Source organism: Rana temporaria, chromosome 1 (assembly GCF_905171775.1).
Source record: "Rana temporaria chromosome 1, aRanTem1.1, whole genome shotgun sequence".
In the NCBI taxonomy this organism is placed as follows: domain Eukaryota; kingdom Metazoa; phylum Chordata; class Amphibia; order Anura; family Ranidae; genus Rana; species Rana temporaria.
In genome coordinates this window covers 667088485-667106956 of record NC_053489.1, presented here as the reverse complement: position 1 = coordinate 667106956, position 18472 = coordinate 667088485, and the positions used below count along the sequence as shown (strand labels likewise).

Below are 18472 nucleotides of genomic sequence, written 5' to 3'. Positions count from 1 at the left end.
GGACCGGGTTGCGGGCGCGACCCACGGCTGGGCACTTAAAGAGGACGTACAGGTACGTGCTTGTGCCCAGCCGTGCCATTCTGCAGACGTATATGTGCAGGAGGCGGTCCTTAAGTGGTTAAGCAGGATTCAATAAACCCTTCTCAAATTGAACCCGGGCAGACTCGCTCTTCCCTACGCCTCGCCCCCCACTCTCTACATCGTACCAAACTTTTTATATAGTTATAAGTAAAGCAGAGAAGGATTTGAATCTTTGTTACAGTGGTTCTAAAGGCTTTTTTTACCTTAAAGGGGTTGTAGAGGGAAATTTTTATTTTCCCTAAATAGCTTCCTTTCCCTTAGTGCAGTCCTCCTTCACTTACCTCATCCTTCCATTTTGCTTTTAAATGTCTTTATTTCTTCTGAGAAATCCTCACTTCCTGTTCTTCTGTCTGTAACTCCACACCGTAATGCGAGGCTTTCTCCCTGGTGTGGAGTGTCGTGCTCGCCCCCTCCCTTGGACTACAGCAGAGTCAGGACGCCCACTAACACAGAGCTCCTTTCTCTATCTGCAATGTAGAGAGCATCCTGACTCTCCAGTAGTCCAAGGGAGGGGGCGAGCTGGACTAAGTCGTTTGCGAATAGGGCATTGGCTTCGTGTTAATTTGGAGCATGCGCACTGGGATACTTTCACGGACGGCGCATGCGCCGTTCGTAAAAAGCGTAATTTACGTGGGGTCACATTACATTTACATAACACACGCCCACATCTACCACATTTGAATTAGGCGGGCTTACGCCGGCCTATTTACGCTACGCCGCTGCAACTTTGGTTTGTGAATACGGCACTTGCCTGTCAAAGTTGCGGAGGCGTAACGTAAATAGGATACGTTACGCCCGCACAAAGATACGCGCATCTACATGAATCCGGGCCTATGTTTACAATCCCTTTAACCTATCGGTTAATCCCTTTAAGTTATCGGTTTTCTGCATTTGGAATTGATTTATTTTTTGTTCTAGAAGCATACACTGCATATGCAGGTCTCCAGTGTACTCTTACCTTGGGTTGCATGCGATCTTTTCCACTGACAAACTCAAAGGTTCCGCTTCCTGCCCGGGCCATGCCTTTAATGAGGGACGTGGAGGCTCCTTCACCGATCCCAAATGTAAAACACCTTCAAAGAGGGAATACGTTTTAATAAGTCCCTGTTATAGGCTGTACAGGACAATTACAAATGAAAGCTCTCTAGCAGTAGGCCAAAGATTTGGCACTTCCTGGTGGTCCCGAAGTTTGCCTGTCCCTTTCTGCCTTTCGCACATTTTTATCGGCCAGTGGGGCAACCTATTATAGTGCTGGGCTACTAGCAGAGGCCCAGATTCAAGTAGAATTGCGCGATATATTATATATTTTGCGCTGCCCTCGATTCACGGAGCAGTAGCTCCGTGAATTGCGAGGGCGCGCCGGCAAATTTGCCCGGCGTAAGCGCGCGCAAGTTAAATGATCCCGCCGGGGGCGGGAATCATTTAAATTAGGCGCGCTCCCGCGCCGAGTGTACAGCGCATGCTCCGTCGGGAAACTTTCCCGACGTGCATTGCGGCAAATGACGTCGCAAGGACGTCATTTGCTTCTAAGTGAACGTGAATGGCGTCCAGCGGCATTCACGTTTCACTTACGCAAACGCCGTGAAATTCAAATTTCACGGCGCGGGAAGGCCGGCTATACTTTAGCATTGGCTGCCCCTACTATTAGAAGGGGCAGCCTTGCGCTAAAAGTGGCCGTACGGAAACTCCGTACCTGGCTTGCGCGGGGCCCGTGCAAGCTTGTGAATCAGTGGTAGTATGCAATTTGCATACTACACGCTGATACACAATGGGAGCGCCCCCTAGCGGCCCCCGCAAGAATGCAGCCTAAAATCTGCGAGGCATAAGAGTCTTATGCCGCGCAGATTTTAGCCTGCAGTCGGTGTAACGAGGTTCCTGAATCAGGAGCACTCGTTACACCGGAGCAAGTAAGCACTTGCGCTGCGTAACCTATGGTTGCGCGGGCGCAAGTGCTTCTTGAATCTGGGCCAGAGTGTGTGTGTGTGCGCATGGGTAAAGCGGGGCAGGCTCGAAGTTTGCCTGCCAGAATGGTCCTCTGTCTCGCCAGCAGGTGGCAAAATTCTAATTTTTAAAAAGGCAGGTGGTGGAGGATGATTTGACTCCATGTTACTCTACAGCAGTGGTCTCCAAACTGCGGCCCGGGGGCCAGATGTGGCCCTTTGCTTGCTTTTATCAGGCCCTTGGGGCACCATGTCATCCACTGATACCAACAATGAGGCACAGTTCCCCCAACTGACACCAACAATCAGGGCCCAATGACACCAGTGATGGTGCACAATTCCTCCCAATGACACCAATGATGGTGCACAATTCCTCCCAATGACACCAATGATGGTGCACAATTCCTCCCAATGACACCAATGATGGAGCACAATTCCTCCCAATGACACCAATGATGGAACACAATTCTTCCCACCGACATCAAAGATGACGCATTGTTTATTCCCACTGACGTTGGGACCTTTTCTACTCAAAATGGCCACAGTCCGGCTCCCCAAAGTCCGAGGGACAGTAAACTGGCCCCCCGTTTAGAAAGTTTGGAGACCCCTGCTCTACAGAGAGGCAGGATGCCGCGGTCAGATTTGAATTTTAAATAGAAGGATGGAATATTTATAATTACCGGTGTTTCTGAGCATTTTTCTGAACTTCGTCGATCACTTGCTTCGTGTTCCCGACCTCTCCGTCTGTGAAGACAAAAAGCTGGAGAGAGAACAGAGAGGGCATCAGATACATCAGAATGAGGAAAAGCTGAACAGGTCATCCTGTATCCAGCATGCTGCAAGTATTACCAGGAATAATAGAGCAACTGAGGTCATCGTCACAAATTTAACTGCTTCCTGTCCAGAGTATATACTGTATTTATTGGCGTATAACACTCACTTTTTTACCCCTGAAAATAGAGGGGGTAAACTGTGCCTGCGTGTTATATGCAGGGGGCTGTGTAAAGTTTTTTTCCCTGAAACTTCCCTCTTAGAGTTAGGGGGCCAGATTCAGAACGGAGATATGTATCTGAGTGTGCGTGGTCGTATCTATGCGCCTGATTCAGAGAATCAGTTACGCATAGATATCCCTAAGATCCGACTGGTGTAAGGCCCCATTCACACCTAGGCGTTTTTACGCCTGAAGCGCACTGCTCACAAACGCCAGAGGGGAGAATTAACATTATTCCCTATGGTGACTGTTCACACCTGAACGCCTGAACGCCCAAACGCCTGTCGCGCGAAGCTCAAACAAGTCCCGGACCTTTTTTTGTCGCGCGAATCGCGCGACAGCGGCGTTTGAGCGGTTTTTTTTCCCCATAGAAAGTAATGGGAAACGCGCGCGACAACGGGCGTTTGCTATGGGCGTTTCGTCGCTTTAATCAATAGAACTTGTCGCCCATGCAGAAGATTAAAAAAAATCTACCAACATAGCAACAAGTGATGAAAAGATGATAATTTTTCCTATTGGCTAAAATAAGAAACGCCGAAGTACAAAAACGTCGCACGACGCTGTATGCAAACGCGCAAATAAGCATGAATACGCGCGAAAAAAAACGCCCGAAAAAACGACCGAACGCCCTACGCTCAGGTGTGAATGCAGCCTAATGTCTTACACCGTCGTATCTTAGGCTGCATATTCACGCTGGCCGCTAGGTGGCGATTCCGTATAGTTACGCGAGGAATATGCAAATTAGGTATTTACGCCGTTTGCGTAAGGCTTTTTTTTTCCTTGTTTGCGTTAGGCTTTTTCCGGCGTAAAGTTACCCCTGCTATATGAGGGGTATGTGCGGCGTATCCTATGTTAAGTATGGCCGTCGTTCCCGCGTCGAATTTTGAAAATTTTGCGTCGTTTGCGTAAGTCGTTCGCGAATAGGGCTTTGCGTGAGTTACGTTCACGTCGAAACCAATGAGGCTTTGCGGCATAATTTCGAGCATGCGCACTGGGATTCTTTCACATGCGCCGTTTACAAAAAACGTAAAATATGCGGGGTCAAGTGTAATTTAAATATAACACGTCCACAACATCCCCATTTGAATTAGGCTGGCTTACGCCGGCCCACATACATTACGCCGCCGTAACTTAGGGCGCAAGTTCTTTCTGAATACGGAACTTGCGCCCAAAATTACAGCGGCGTAACGTATCTGAGATACGTTACGCCGGAAGAAAGATAGAGCATTCTATCTGAATCCGGGCCAGGGTGCGTGTTATACGCTGATAAATACGGTATTTATTTCTTTCAGATACTTCTATAGCACTGTAAATTTTTTCAGCGTTTTTCATATACATTGCACATTCGCATCAGTCCCCGCCCTCAAGGAGCTTACAATCTAAAAGGTCCCTAACTCACATTTATACATACATGCATATGAGGGCGAATTTGGAGAGGATCCAATTGATCTACCAGCATGTCTTTGGACTGTGGGAGGAAACCGGAGTACCCAGGGAAAACGCATGCGGGCTCAGGGAGAACTGTCACTCCCTGGCTACAGCCAAGGACACAGCTAATCAAACAGATTTGTGTTTAATCAGCTGTCTTGGAGGGCAAAATACACCATAAAGAGTACCTGTCACTGCCCAGAGCTATCACAAGGTATGTGCTCACCTCTTGTGATAGTAATAAAGTTAAATGAAAAAAATTTTTTTTTAAATAAATAAAATTAGTAAAAAAATAGGATTTTTGTACTCATCGTAAAATCCATTTCTCTGAGATCATGGACGGACACAGCAGCCTTTGACCTTAGGTTTATATCCGCTTCCTTCCAGGAGAGTTAGGCAGAAAAAAAGCACTTTAAGTGTTAACAACACTTTCCTCAGTGCAGCTCCTCCCAGGGGGCGTGGTTCCCCGGGTATAACCCACACCCTACTCTAGCAGCATCAGTTCGTAACAAGCAGTACAATCAAAAGGAGGGGTGGGTGCTGTGTCCGTCCATGAACTCAGAGAAATGGATTTTACGGTGAGTACAAAAATCCTATTTTCTCCTCCGTTCATGGACGGACACAGCAGCCTTTGACCTTAGGGACGTCCCCAAGCAGTGTCAAAAAATTAGAGGGGTGGGAAAACAACACAGCAAACCAGGTTACACCCCAAACAAAACCGGAGTTACTCAACGGTGGAACTCCAATCTTAAACTGCCGCCTGTAACACCTTGCGGCCGAAGGAGGCATCAGAAGATGCACTCACATCCACCTTGTAAAACTTTGAAAAAGTGTGGACCAACGACCAGGTCGCTGCCTCACACACCTGTAACACAGAGGCTTGATGTCGGAAAGCCCAAGAGGCACCGATCGCCCTGGTCGAATGTGCTGTAACCTGAAAGGGAGGCGCCCGCCCCTTTAGGGCATAGGCCTGAAGCACAACCTGTCTGATCCACCTAGAAATGGTGGCTGACGAGACCACCAGGCCTCTTTTAGGACCAGCCACCGACACGAACAGTGAGTCCGACTTCCGGAACGGAGCCGTAGCAGACAAGTACACTCGTAGGGCCCGAACCACATCCAGGGAATGTAAAGTGGCCTCCTTCTGGTTTTTCGGCTGAGGACATAAGGATGGAAGAACAATGTCCTCATTAATATGAAAAGCCGAAACGACCTTTGGGAGAAATGACGGCTGAGGCCGCAGCACCACCTTATCCCTATGGATGACCAAGTAGGGAGCCTTGCAAGACAAGGTTGCCAGTTCAGACACCCGTCTGATCGAGATAATTGCTACCAGAAAAACCACCTTTTGTGAGAGTCAACAAGGGGATCTTCAGAAGGGAGCATCCCGAAGCACCGAAAAGGACTAAATACAAGTCCCATGGGGGTAGTGGATGGCGCACCGGAGAGGCCACATGCCGGACCCCCCGTACAAACGTACGCACCAAAGAGTGCGACGCCAAGGGTCGCTGAAAGCAAACAGCCACCATTAGACCCAGAACCCTCATGCAGAATCAAAGAGATGACCACTTCTGGGTCGACAACTGCTGCACTGCAGATCGCAGAGTCTGAAGTTTCTCCGTTGGGAGAAAAACTCTCGCCTCCGCAGAATCCAGGACTAGTCCCAGGTATTCCAGTCTCTGAGACGGAACCAACACTGACTTCCGGATATTCAGAAGCCAGCCAAACTCTTGGAGAGTCTGACACGTGATAGACACATCCTCTTCTAATTCCGAGCCTGAAGAAGCTTGCAGGAGAAGGTCGTCCAGATATCTCATGATAGCGATCCCCCGCTGTCTCAGCAGGGCCAGTATTGGGGCAAGCACCTTGGTGAAAACCCGTGGTGCCAATGCCAAGCCGAACGGGAGGGCCACAAATTGAAAAAGGTCCTCCCTGACCGCAAAGCGCAGAAACCTCTGGTGCTTTGTGCATATGGGAACATGCAGGTACGCGTCCATGAAGTCCAAGGATGCCAGGAAGTCCCCCTGATGGAGTGCTGCTATTAACGAGCGAATCTACTCCATCCTGAATTTATGCACCTTGACAAAACAATTGAGGGCCTTGAAGTTCAGGATTGGACGAACAGATTGGAGTAAAACCCCTGAAACCGTTCCAACGAGGGAACTGGTACAATCACTCCCCTGACCAGAAGAACCTGGACAGCCCCTGACAGAGCCCGCCGGCGAACCGGAGGAAGCTGGAGGTAGGAAGGAAAAAATCTGTTTGGTGGACAAGAGAGAAACACTATCTTGTACCCCAAGGAAACTACTTTGCAAACCCAACAGTCGGAGAGAATAGACCTCCACCGAGCCGTGAACTCGCAAAGCCGGCCCCCCACCCGAGACACGGCGGGGGCAGACCTTTATGCGGAAGCAGGTTTGTCCGCAGGCTTGAGGCTTGCGGAATCAGGGGCGCTTTAGCCCTGCAGCGGGTGCCTTGGCACCTTGCAAACATTTTCCCGCCACACTGGGCGCACAAAAAAACACTTAGGGGTAGTAAAAGAGGGCCCTTGCCTACGGCGAGGCTCCTAGCCCTTCCCAGATTGTGGGGGCAGTGTGCTCTTACCAAAAAGGTGTATATATAATAATGCGCAAACCAAATGCTTAGTGTAGGTCAGGCTGCCAACATACCATATGGATGTAAGGTGAAAAAATGTGGAAAAGAAAATGTAGCGCCCAAAAGTATAAAAAGACCCCTAAAAAGGGTGAAATTGATGTGTACCCTGAAGGTAAATGACTTAATGTCTAAGCCTAGTACCTCTTAATACACAATGGTGAAATTGTGGAATAGTGAGGTGAACATTGGGAGCTGTGATGTGAAAAATGCTCCTATATAGCAAAATTACATACAGATCCGTGCTATAAAAAAATCAACAAGCAAATATACATATGTGAAATAACTATGGTGTAATCACCATACATGTGTAGAAAAAATTATATACAACAAAGTGATATATAAGACTAAACTAGATGTTTAGTAATAAAAAGAAAAAGAGTCAGTGGTAAAGACAGTCCTCCAAGGCCAACATTCCACTGTTGATTAGGTGTGCCTCAGTATTAAAGGCGTAAACCCAATCCTGCAAATATCAAAAAGTCTGCTGGGGAATGTGGAGTCTAAATTGCACATATAAACTTCCAATGTTGGGTGGAGCAGATATCTTCAATACCAAAAATCTTCAGTGCTGGACAAGTAAATAAATAAATGGGTGGGTACCCTTACCAGAACTGGTGGACCCTCTCAACCACCATACGGTGGGAGGGTCGTCAGGGCTTGTATAGACCGATTGTCTGGGTCCAGGGGTCCTCACTCCGCATGTCCAATCCAGAAATGGTTACTGAAGCACTTGTTCTTCCAAGATAGATAGCCAAGGTTGGTTGATCGATAGTAGCTCAAAACACCCAAAGTGGTAAAAAAGGAAAAATATAGAGGTGCTCCTCGTAGTGTAAAAACATTTAATAAAAAAGCATTGCAAATACACACACGTGGCAAAGAATGCAGTAAAAATATAAAAAACTTCTAATAGCCACACAAGAAAAAGATCACTCTGCTAGCAATCAAACGAAAAAATAGCAAAAGTAAAAGTAAAAAATACAGCAGCAAACTCCCACCTTGGATAAAGGTGTGGGGAGTGTTCCAACAAAGTTGAGAGTGCAATGGGGATGCAGTGGAGTAATCACCCGACCGGTTTCGTCGCTAACGGACTTCAACTGGGGTATCTGGTCCTCCTCTGCTCCCCCCATTGCGTTAAATACCTTACATCCAGGTCCCTGATTGCTGGCATCTGTTCGTCCATGTCTAACCGGCGTGCGTTCCATAACAAGGAACTGGAAACATCGTCTGCGTTCCAAAAGCCGGAAGTAGTAGGGCGGGGCTTAGCGTCAGGACGCCCAGCGTCAAGACGTGCTTATCATCAGGACATCCAGGATGACTCAGTCACTCCCCCTCTCCTCCTCCGTGATAGGCAGGAGGTGTGGTAGTCAGCCGACCAATGGGCATTAATCAGCAGCCCTTCCGCAGCGTCATGACGTCAGCGCCGTACGCCGCGTTCCACGATGCGCTTCAGGTATGTCACAGGCAGACGTCAGTATCAACATACAGACGCTCCAGGACACACAGCGTCATGTATCAGCCCAAAGGTGGCAAAGAACCCACCGGGGTTATCAGAGGTCACCCTAAGTCACCCCAATCCAGTTGGACTATACAAAGGACAGATATAGTCAGTATATAAATACTCTATATGGATCAGATGGAAGCAAGCAATCATGGAGGTGGACTCAAGGACCCACTAGAAATGTATACAACAAGTAATAATTAAAGAGACATACACATGTAAAACTCCATCTTCAGAACCTCAAAAAAACGTATTTAATTATTCCTTCTGGACCTCAAAAAATTGACGAATCAGAAGAAACAATATTATGTGTGACAAAACAGGCGATCCTAAGAATCGATCAAAATATAAAATTAGGACTGATTAATGAACGCATTCACGTCCCATTCGACGTTGAGTCCAAATGGGGCGTAACTTTTAAGGGTGTAAATCCAATATACTTCTAACTTCGAGACCCCTCTGGTACTCGGTTCACCCCTCCAGTGTGGAACAAATTTGTCGATAATCAAAAAGGAGGTGCCTGTCAATGATTTATTGTGAACCTGTAAATAGTGTCTGGGCACTGTGTGTTTATCGTTACCTTTCTTGATTTTTGCAACATGTTCACCTACCCTTGTGGAAAAACTGCGGATAGTACGACCCACATATTGTTTTCCACAAGGGAAGGTGATCAAATAAACTATATATGTGGAAGCACAGGTGGAAAATTGCTTCATGGGATAGTCCATCTGAGTGACACTAGACCGGAAAGAAATGCTTTTCTTTCTCCCATGTATATTCTCAAGGCATACCTTGCATTTCCTGCATGGATGAAAGCCTTTGGATAAGGGAAAAAAAGTTGTTTTTTTAGGCGGGTCAATAACATTGGGGGCAACTTGATTCTTTAAGGAAGAAGCACCCCTATAGATAACTGTGGCATTGCTTGGCAGGGAGGGTCCCAACACTTGATCTTCTTTGAGGATCCCCCAATGTTTACAAATGATATTCTTAATTTGCTTATGTTGACTCGAGAACGTAGTAAAAAATGCGTTCCTAAATTTGGGATCTGGTAACGCTCTAGTCCTTTCAAGTGTGAGTGTTGTACGGTCAACCCTTCCAATGTGTTGAATTTCTTCCTCAATTCCCTCTCTCGAATATCCCTTATCTAAGAACCTCTGTTTCAAGACTTCTGCTTGTAAGTAGAAGTCTTTAGTATCAGAACAGTTGCGTCGTATACGCAATAGCTGACTCTTAGGGATAGACTTCAGCCAGGCAGGATGATGACAGCTATCCGTAGGGATATAGCTGTTACGGTCGGTGTTTTTAAAATATGTTCTAGTTACCAAACGATCATTCTTGGCTTCGATGACGAGGTCAAGGAAATGGATGTTGGAGAAACTTGCCTCGTATGTAAGAACAATCCCTACCTCATTATTGTTTAATGTGGCCATAAATGAAGCTAAAGAATCCTGGTCACCTCTCCATAGGAGGAGGATGTCGTCAATGTACCGAGCCCAGAGGACAATTTCTGGTCGGTTTAAAGCATAGACGACATCCTCCTCCCATTTGGCCATAAAAATATTGGCGAGGCTGGGGGCAAACTTAGCCCCCATTGCCACTCCTCTTTGTTGTAGGAAAAAGTCACCATTATACCAGAAATAGTTATTGGTAGTCGCAAACCTCAACAAGTCCATAATAAAATATTTCTGTACAACAGGGATGTTATCATTTCGACGAAGGAAACATTCCACCGCCTGGAACCCCAAATGATGGGCGATGCTCGTGTAGAGAGAGGACACGTCTGCTGTTACCAGCATGATGTCCCCACTGTACACAACGTCATTAAGGCGAGCAATAGTATGTCTGGTATCCTTTAAATATGACGGAGCATCTTTGACCATAGGTTGCAAGTGAAAATCAATATATCTCCCTATTCGGGAGGTGATGGAATTGATCCCACTAATGATGGGTCTTCCAGGGGGGTTAGCAACATCCTTGTGTATTTTTGGCAAAAAATACATAGTGGGGATGCAAGGAACTTTAGGCATGAGGTATGCTCGCTCCTTTTTGTCCAGTATCCCTTTTTGTGTTCCTGCAGTAAGTAATTTACACAATGAGGCTTTAATCTTAGAAGTGGGGTTTGAGGGCAATTTAACATAGGTGTTAGTGTCACCCAAAATCCGAAGCATTTCTGCATGGTAGGCGGATTTGTCCAACACAACAATGCCACCCCCTTTGTCCGCAGGGCGGATCACCAAATCCTTGTGTTCACAAAGACTTTTCAAACCAGTCCTAATACTAGGGTCTGTGGACAAGAGAGAAACACTATCTTGTACCCCAAGGAAACTACTTCGCAAACCCAACAGTCGGAGAGAATAGACCTCCACCGAGCCGTGAACTCGCAAAGCCGGCCCCCCACCCGAGACACGGCGGGGGCAGACCTTTATGCGGAAGCAGGTTTGTCCGCAGGCTTGAGGCTTGCGGAATCAGGGGCGCTTTAGCCCTGCAGCGGGTGCCTTGGCACCTTGCAAACATTTTCCCGCCACACTGGGCGCACAAAAAAACACTTAGGGGTAGTAAAAGAGGGCCCTTGCCTACGGCGAGGCTCCTAGCCCTTCCCAGATTGTGGGGGCAGTGTGCTCTTACCGCCTGTGGCATCTTTAATGATGTCATCCAGGGACGCCCCAAAAAGCCGTTCACCCTTAAAGGGCAAATCCACCAAGGCCTTCTTGGAGGATTGGTACGCAGACCAGCATGTCAGCCACACAAGGCGGCGTAGTACTACCGCATAGGCGGAGGCTCTGGAAAGCAAGGGAAGCGTATCCAGGGCCGACTCACAGACAAATTCTCGACCTGTAGTACCATCGCGGCAATCTCCCCCCATCTACCGCCGATAGGAGCTGATCAGGAATCAGAAGTAAGTGAGGACGGAGTATGTCTCTGGATCAGCCAAGGATCGGCGGTCACCCACTCGCACCCCCGGAGAAACTAGGGCGGACCAGGTAACTTATTCACCGCTCTTGGGGTCGGAAACAGTCCACGCTGGCGTCCCACACTCAGACTGTGAGAAGAGGAGAACAGCGGAGTGGTAAGAAAGAACAGATCTGTGTAGATTAAACATTGCCTTTTAAGATGGACGCTCATTAACTTATCAGATCCGCTGTATTTATGCCAAGTTGCGAGCTTCAGACTGTTATTATCCATGTTGATACACCAGCGATACATGTGAGATGAATTACAGGTCATAACTTTAAGGGTTTAACAACGCTACCTACGTCTACCAGACCTAATTTGGATCTTGCTCTCTGTATTATGATCCAAGGGCTGAGTTATGAAGGATGAGCTCTTATTAACCCTATATGGTGAAATAATACACGAGGGATACCGGATGTCAAGCTGCTAAATGATTTAATGCTCAGTTTTGTGCTCAGTATTGTGCTCTGTTCCCTCCCCTCCTTTTCCCTCTACTTGTCCCTCTATATGGCTTGGGCAAAAAGCCCTGACACGCGCATGGGTCATTGAGGGTGGTGAGGGGGGAAGAGCGAGAGGGGAAGGAGAACCGGATTGTTTCTCTTTTCCTTTTTTTTTTCTTTTTCCATATGACCATTTTTTGCGTGCACTATTGATTGGAAGCCGGAACACGCCCGGCCTCAGAGGAAAGGTATTGACCACGGCAGAGACCTGAGGTTAGAAGGATAAGAGACTGTGGGGCGGGGCGGCTGCCTTAGGGTGGTGAGCCCTTTGGGCTGTGAGCAGTGGAATTGCTCCCCCCTGGACGGGAGAGGCCCTAGGTTCTTGGGCGCTTGATCAACACCCTGGTACCTCCCAATTAGGGATTAGAGTAAGCCCGGTGGAATCTGGTATACCCCACTTGTCTTCATACAATAAATCTCCAATTTAAAAAAAAAGAAAAAAAAAGAAGATCAACCTAGCCCGAAGACCATAAAGGTCACAGGGTAAATAGGCTCTCTAGCAGAGAGTCTAAAAACGTATAAATAGCATGCTGAAGAGACTAAAGAGACTAAAAAGAGACTAAAAACCAGAAGACAGAATTCAAATCAAGGTTAAAGTACCAAAATATCTTCAAAACTGGGGAAACGAAAAAGAGCCAGGAAAAAATATAATATGAGCAAGATAACAAGAGGTTCCGCCCCAAAGATCCCCAAGGATAAGGCGGCCACCAGCACAATAAGACAATACTTGACCAAGGAAGGGAGTGCTAAGAGCCCAGGCACCGTAAAAAAAACTGAAAAAAAGGGGACGACTAAAAAAGGATCTGGGGAATTGAACCCCCCTAATACAGATACATCGACAGAAGGGGAACAAGACATGAGCCATATGGAAGAATTAAGAACAGATTCACAAGCTCCATCAAAGGGAGAAATGAGTGTCATGCTAAGGAAATTGGAGGAGGCAATAAAGGTTGAAATCAGCACGCTGAGAGTAGATATAAGCCATCTCTTGACACGGGTAGAAGAGACGGAGGTAAGGATGGAACAACAAGCCTCGGAAATAATCCAATTAAAAGAGCAATATCTCACAATTAAACAGAACCAGAGGAGGTTACAGTATCGCTTAGAGGATCAGGAAAACCGTAATAGAAGAAAAAATTTAAGAATCCGTTCAATCAAAGAAGAAAGAGGGGAAAATCTGAAGGAAATTATGAACATCCTTTTTCTACCCATGTTGGAAAATGACACCGAAGGCCACATTAAAATAGAGCGAGTACATCGCATTGGAAGGGCAAAGAACTGAGAGAGCGAGTGGCCAAGGGACATAATAGTCAGATTTAGAGACTACTAAGACAAAGCCGAAATCTAGTCAAGCCTAAGAAAAGCACCTCTGAGCTATAATAGAGCAGACATTCAGATTTTTACAGATCTAGCCTGGGAAACCTTAGCACGGAGGAGACATCTTAAACCGCTTCTGGTACAGATGCGGTCACTGGAGATTGAATACCAGTGGGGGTTCCCTGCATGCCTTATTGGAAAGAAAGACGGAATATCGGCCAGATTAATTTTCCCTGAAGATCTTGAAGCATTTTGCCAAAAATTAGGCATTCCGGTTTTAGAACTGCCAGAATGGATAGAATAGATTGCAATGTTTTGAAATAGATAGGAGCGGAGAAGTTCGGGTGGGTCATTGGAGTGGGGGGGGGCGGGAGGGGGAGAAAGGGGAGATGAGGGGATTCGGGTCCTATCCCCTTGGTTTCAGGCCCCTCATCTTGAGGGGAACTGATGAGGGGGATGGTGCGGTATAAGGCCTACCTCATGACAAGAGAACCTGTGGAAAATGGGAAACAAGACCACCCACGGTTCAGAGGCCAGGTTGGGGCCTAGGGGGGGAGTGGGTTGTGAGGGGAGGGAGAGGAGGGGAGGGGGGAGGGGGGGTTGTGGGGGGAGGGAGATGGGATGGGAAGGTGGCTCCCAGGCCTCTATAAGAAAACAAAGGGCAAAGTCGAGTAGGAAGTATGGTAGAATAAAGTTTCTGTCATACAATGTTAAAGGTTAAACCTCTGCAGGGAAAAGACATAAGATCTTAGAAGAGATCAAACGATACTAGAGCGGACGTAGTCTTTCCTACAGGAGTCCCACTTAACATTAGATTCAAATGTTAAACTATATTCTCCTATGTTTCCAACGGGTTTTATGGGGATTCTATCTCAAAGCGTGCTACGGGGTCGTGGCATTGGATTTGCGAGAGGGAATAAGGTCTCGCCTGAGCGAGACTGACAGACCCGGAAGGAGGTTTTTATTCTAAAAGGTAAACTAGGGAATACTGTACTCCTTACCCTAGCAAATATATATGCCCCAATGTAAACTCAATCAAATAAGTAGATAGAATCCTCGGAAAGTTGAAAAATTTTGCGGAGGGTGACATGATCTTGATGGGATCTCAATTTATGTATGAACCCGAGTGATGACAGTACGTCCCGAGTGAAGGAGACAATTAACGTGCAGCTCAAAAAACTAAAACGAAGATCATGATATCCAGTTGGTGGATGTTTGGAGGGTCAAACACCCGAATACACAAGACTACACGTTCTTCTCCCCTCCACACGGAACATACTCTAAGGATAGACTACATATTGGTGGATAACAGGTATTAGATAAGTCACTGAAACAGAGAAATTATGACTATATCGGATCACGCCCCGATAAACGATGAAAATCAAGACATCGGCACAAAGTATCAAAATCCCCTGTGGCTTTAAATAAAATCTGATACGGATGAAGAAGGGCTGGTAGGGTGAAGAGAACTCAAACTTTTTCTTAGCAAATGACACAAAAGGATCTCAAGTGCCACTCTCTGGGAGACGCATAAAGCGTATATATCAAGGATATTATCCAGAGGGCGCGAGGGGAAAAAAAAGAGAGAAACAGGAAGTTTAACACCTTGGTTAAAGAAATAGCGAACCTGAAACAAAAGCATAAAGAACGGGGACTAAAAGAGACGTATCTTAACTTAACGTTAAAGAGAGAGGAACTTAAGGAGATCTTAGAACAACAAGTAAAGAGAAGTTTAAACAGCTTCGCCAGAGAGAGATACTTATGGGAAAACAAACCTAGCAAACACCTCGCCAAAATGGTTAAAAAAAAGAAAACTAGAAATTATATCGAGAAAATTAAAAGGAAAAATGGGGATCTAGTATACACAAACAAGGATATTGCAGAAACGTTTAAAAACTACTATGAGGAGGTATATACAATTAGTCAGAAAATGTGGCAAACAGGAGAGAAAGAGGCCAAAACCCGAGACTACTTAGAAAAGGCAGGATATTTTGAAGATTGAGAATATAGAAAGATTAAACATGGATAGACCGATAACTGAAGAGGAAATTAAAAACGCTCTGAAAAGCACAGCAGTTGGGAAAAGTCCAGGCCCCGACGGGTTTACTGTACTCTATAACAAAAATTCAGTGACATCCTAATACCAAAACTGTGTAAATATTTCAACGGCCTTGGGTCAGAGTTGAAACTAGTAAGAAGCGCTCGCCGCCTCGATAACAATTATCCTAAAGAGGGGAAAGGACGGCTCACTCTGCTCAGGATATAGACCAATCTCGCTATTGAAACACGGATATAAAGCTCTTTGCGAAAATTTTAGCTGAGCGATTAAAGGGGTCATACAGTACCTATTGGTCCATCCTGATCAGGTAGGGCTCGTCCCCATAGAGAAGGCAAAGATAAAGGGATAAGAGCACTCCTCTTACTCCAGAAGATAGGGGAGAATGAGTCCCCAGGTCTATTCCTGTCAGTGGATGCCGAAAAAGCATTTTGACAGGGTAGACTGGGGACTCATGATGCAAACTCTTGAAGTGATGGGAATGGTGGCAGAGGCGGATTAGATGGATTAAAACACTCTACCATCATCCATTGGCAGAAATTAAAATCAATGGCACACTCTCGGAGTCTTTTGAAATGAAGAATGGGACACGACAGGGATGCCCCCTTTCTCCCCTTCTCTTCATCCTGTCTCTAGAACCGTTACTAGCCACGATCCGCAATGACCCCGATATCAACGGGGTCAAAGTGGAGGATGAAGAACATAAATTGTCAGCATTTGCCGACGATATCCTATTCTATATTACCAACCCCCTGAATACAATCCCCAAGCTAACTAAGCTACTACTACAATACAGAGCCATTTCAAATTTTAAGATTAATGTAACAAAATCTGAAATAATAAACATAAATCTAAATAAAAACCAAGAGAGGTTGCTGAAAGGGATGTGCGCTTTCCCCTGGACAAAAGAATTAAAATACCTATGTATTAAACTAGCCAACTCGGTTAAGAAAATATATAAAATAAACTTTGTGCCTTTGTTAAATGAGATTAAAAATGACATAAAAAAAATAATAAATAGACCTATCTCCTGGATAGGACGTATAAACACGTTGAAGATGATTTAATTAAAATGTTCTCGATTTTGTGAGCTTCAGTAAATAGAAGGCATTACCGAATTATCTATAAGAAAATAGTACCTCAAGAGGAAAAGGAAAGGAAAAAGAAAAAAAAAAAGAGAGAGAAATAAAATGCATAAATACCACAGATGATGCAAAACTGTAAATAGAGACGAAGGGAGCATTAAACCATGAGCTGGTCTCTAGTGTTTGGTTGAAGCTGAAGTGGTAAAAAAATAAAGATTAAAGTGATATTAAAGGTTCAAGTTTTCTTTTTTTTTTAAATAACAAACATATCATACTTACCTCTGCTATGCAGTTAGTTTTGCACAGAGTGGCCCCGATCGTCCTCTTCTGGGGTCCCACGGCGGCTCCTTCCCGCATTAGATAACCCCTTCTGGGAAGCTCTCTCCAGAGGGAGTTACCTTGCGGGCGCGCTCCTGTGTCATACACTCAGCGTCCATAGACGCCGAGTGTATGATTCGGCCCTGGCGGCCATTTTATTCGATTTGACTGACAGCAGTGGGAGCCAATGGCTGCGCTGCTATAAATCTATCCAATGAAGAGCCGAGAAGCCGTGGGGAGAACGACACGGGATCGCGCCCACGGAAATTTGGGGCTCAGGTAAGTAAAACGGGGGGCTGGGCACTGTTTTTTCACATAGGATGCATTAAGGTGAAAAAACACGAACCTTTACGACCCCTTTAAGACATTCCCCTGGTAGGCAAGCAGTTAAACTTTATTTTACTGTTTTGCCTTTCAATATAAAATAGATGCGAAGGTTATACTATATGAGAACTTCTGACAAAATAAGCTCTGTTACCCCATAACCCAAGTACTTTGAATTCTCCTCTTTCACACTCAACAGCAGCTAGTCCACCAAATGTTTTATAGCCTCACTGACCTGTCGGGGGTGCTCGGCTCTCCCGGCTGTTTGGTAGATCTTCTGTAGAGGTTGGAGAATTTCTGTTCCTCCAAAGCTGGCGTCCATCTCATTCACCTTCTTCACCGCCTCCTCCATAGACTTCTGTGTGTACTCCACACTCTCCCTGGGGGGACATTATTTACCAAGGTCATATTATACAATTTTTTACTTTTACTTTTTTACTTATTATAAGATAAATTTCTTGGAGTTCATTGAGGGGCATTATAGGTAATGCCAGCAGAAGTTCTCACGGCCCCAATTACGATCCAAACGAACGTTCGACCTCCAGGACACCCCCACAAAATGCATACAAATGCTCAAAGATGTCTGAGTGGCGGAGCTCCCAGCTCATAACCATGCTCAATGTACAGTGCAGGTTGCAGTAAAGTGCTGCACACAGAAGTTTTTTTTACTTTACTGCAACCAGCACTGTACATTGAGCAATGTTATGAGCTGGGAGCTCCGCCACTCAGACATCTTCAAGCGTTTGTATTCATTTGGTGGGGGTGTCCTGGAAGTCGAACGTTCGTTTGGATCGAACAATGAGGACATGAAACCAGGACTGCATGAAACCAGGACTGCAGTAAGGTAAAGGAAGCTATTTAGCTAAAAAAAGAATTTCCTTTAGTGACCCTTTAACGTTTCTTCTGGAGAGAAGAAGCAATAAGTCGATTAAAACTTCTGAAGGTTTAGGACCCAGTTGAATCTCTACAAGCTCTAGATGGTTTGCACTATATTGTCAGCCGGAACTTGCACCAAGTGTTCCTCCAACAGAAGATCATCCAAATATGCCACAATGGAGATGTTCTAATGCTCTGTGGCAAGGCAAGCACAGGAGCTAGCATCTGAAAACTTGAGGAACACAAGATAGACTGAAAGACAGAACAACAATCTGAACGTTTTTGGGATCCACAGCACAATCAAGGACCTTGATGTCCACAGAGGCCCGAGGATCTCCCTGAATGCGGTTGGCTATGACATACCTGGTGGATTCACTACAGGATTTTTGAAAAATGAATGACGGCATTTATTGCTTGACATCCAAAACGAAACTTGGTTTGGGAAGCTTAACCA

The 18472-nt window shown here is 45.9% G+C and overlaps 1 protein-coding gene across 4 annotated transcripts in view; it reads right to left on the bottom strand.

Annotated features, from left to right (window-relative positions):
- Positions 1 to 18472, bottom strand: part of LOC120924587 (von Willebrand factor A domain-containing protein 5A-like) — a 131783-nt gene that overhangs the window by 46869 nt on the left and 66442 nt on the right. For all 4 annotated transcript variants that reach the window (XM_040335573.1, XM_040335575.1, XM_040335574.1 and 1 more), the window contains exons 9-11: positions 17378 to 17522; positions 2702 to 2781; positions 1040 to 1154 (exon numbers count right to left, since the gene is read on the bottom strand). In XM_040335573.1, coding sequence (XP_040191507.1) covers positions 1040 to 1154; positions 2702 to 2781; positions 17378 to 17522 — 340 coding nt within the window. The remainder of the gene's footprint in view (positions 1 to 1039; positions 1155 to 2701; positions 2782 to 17377; positions 17523 to 18472) is intronic.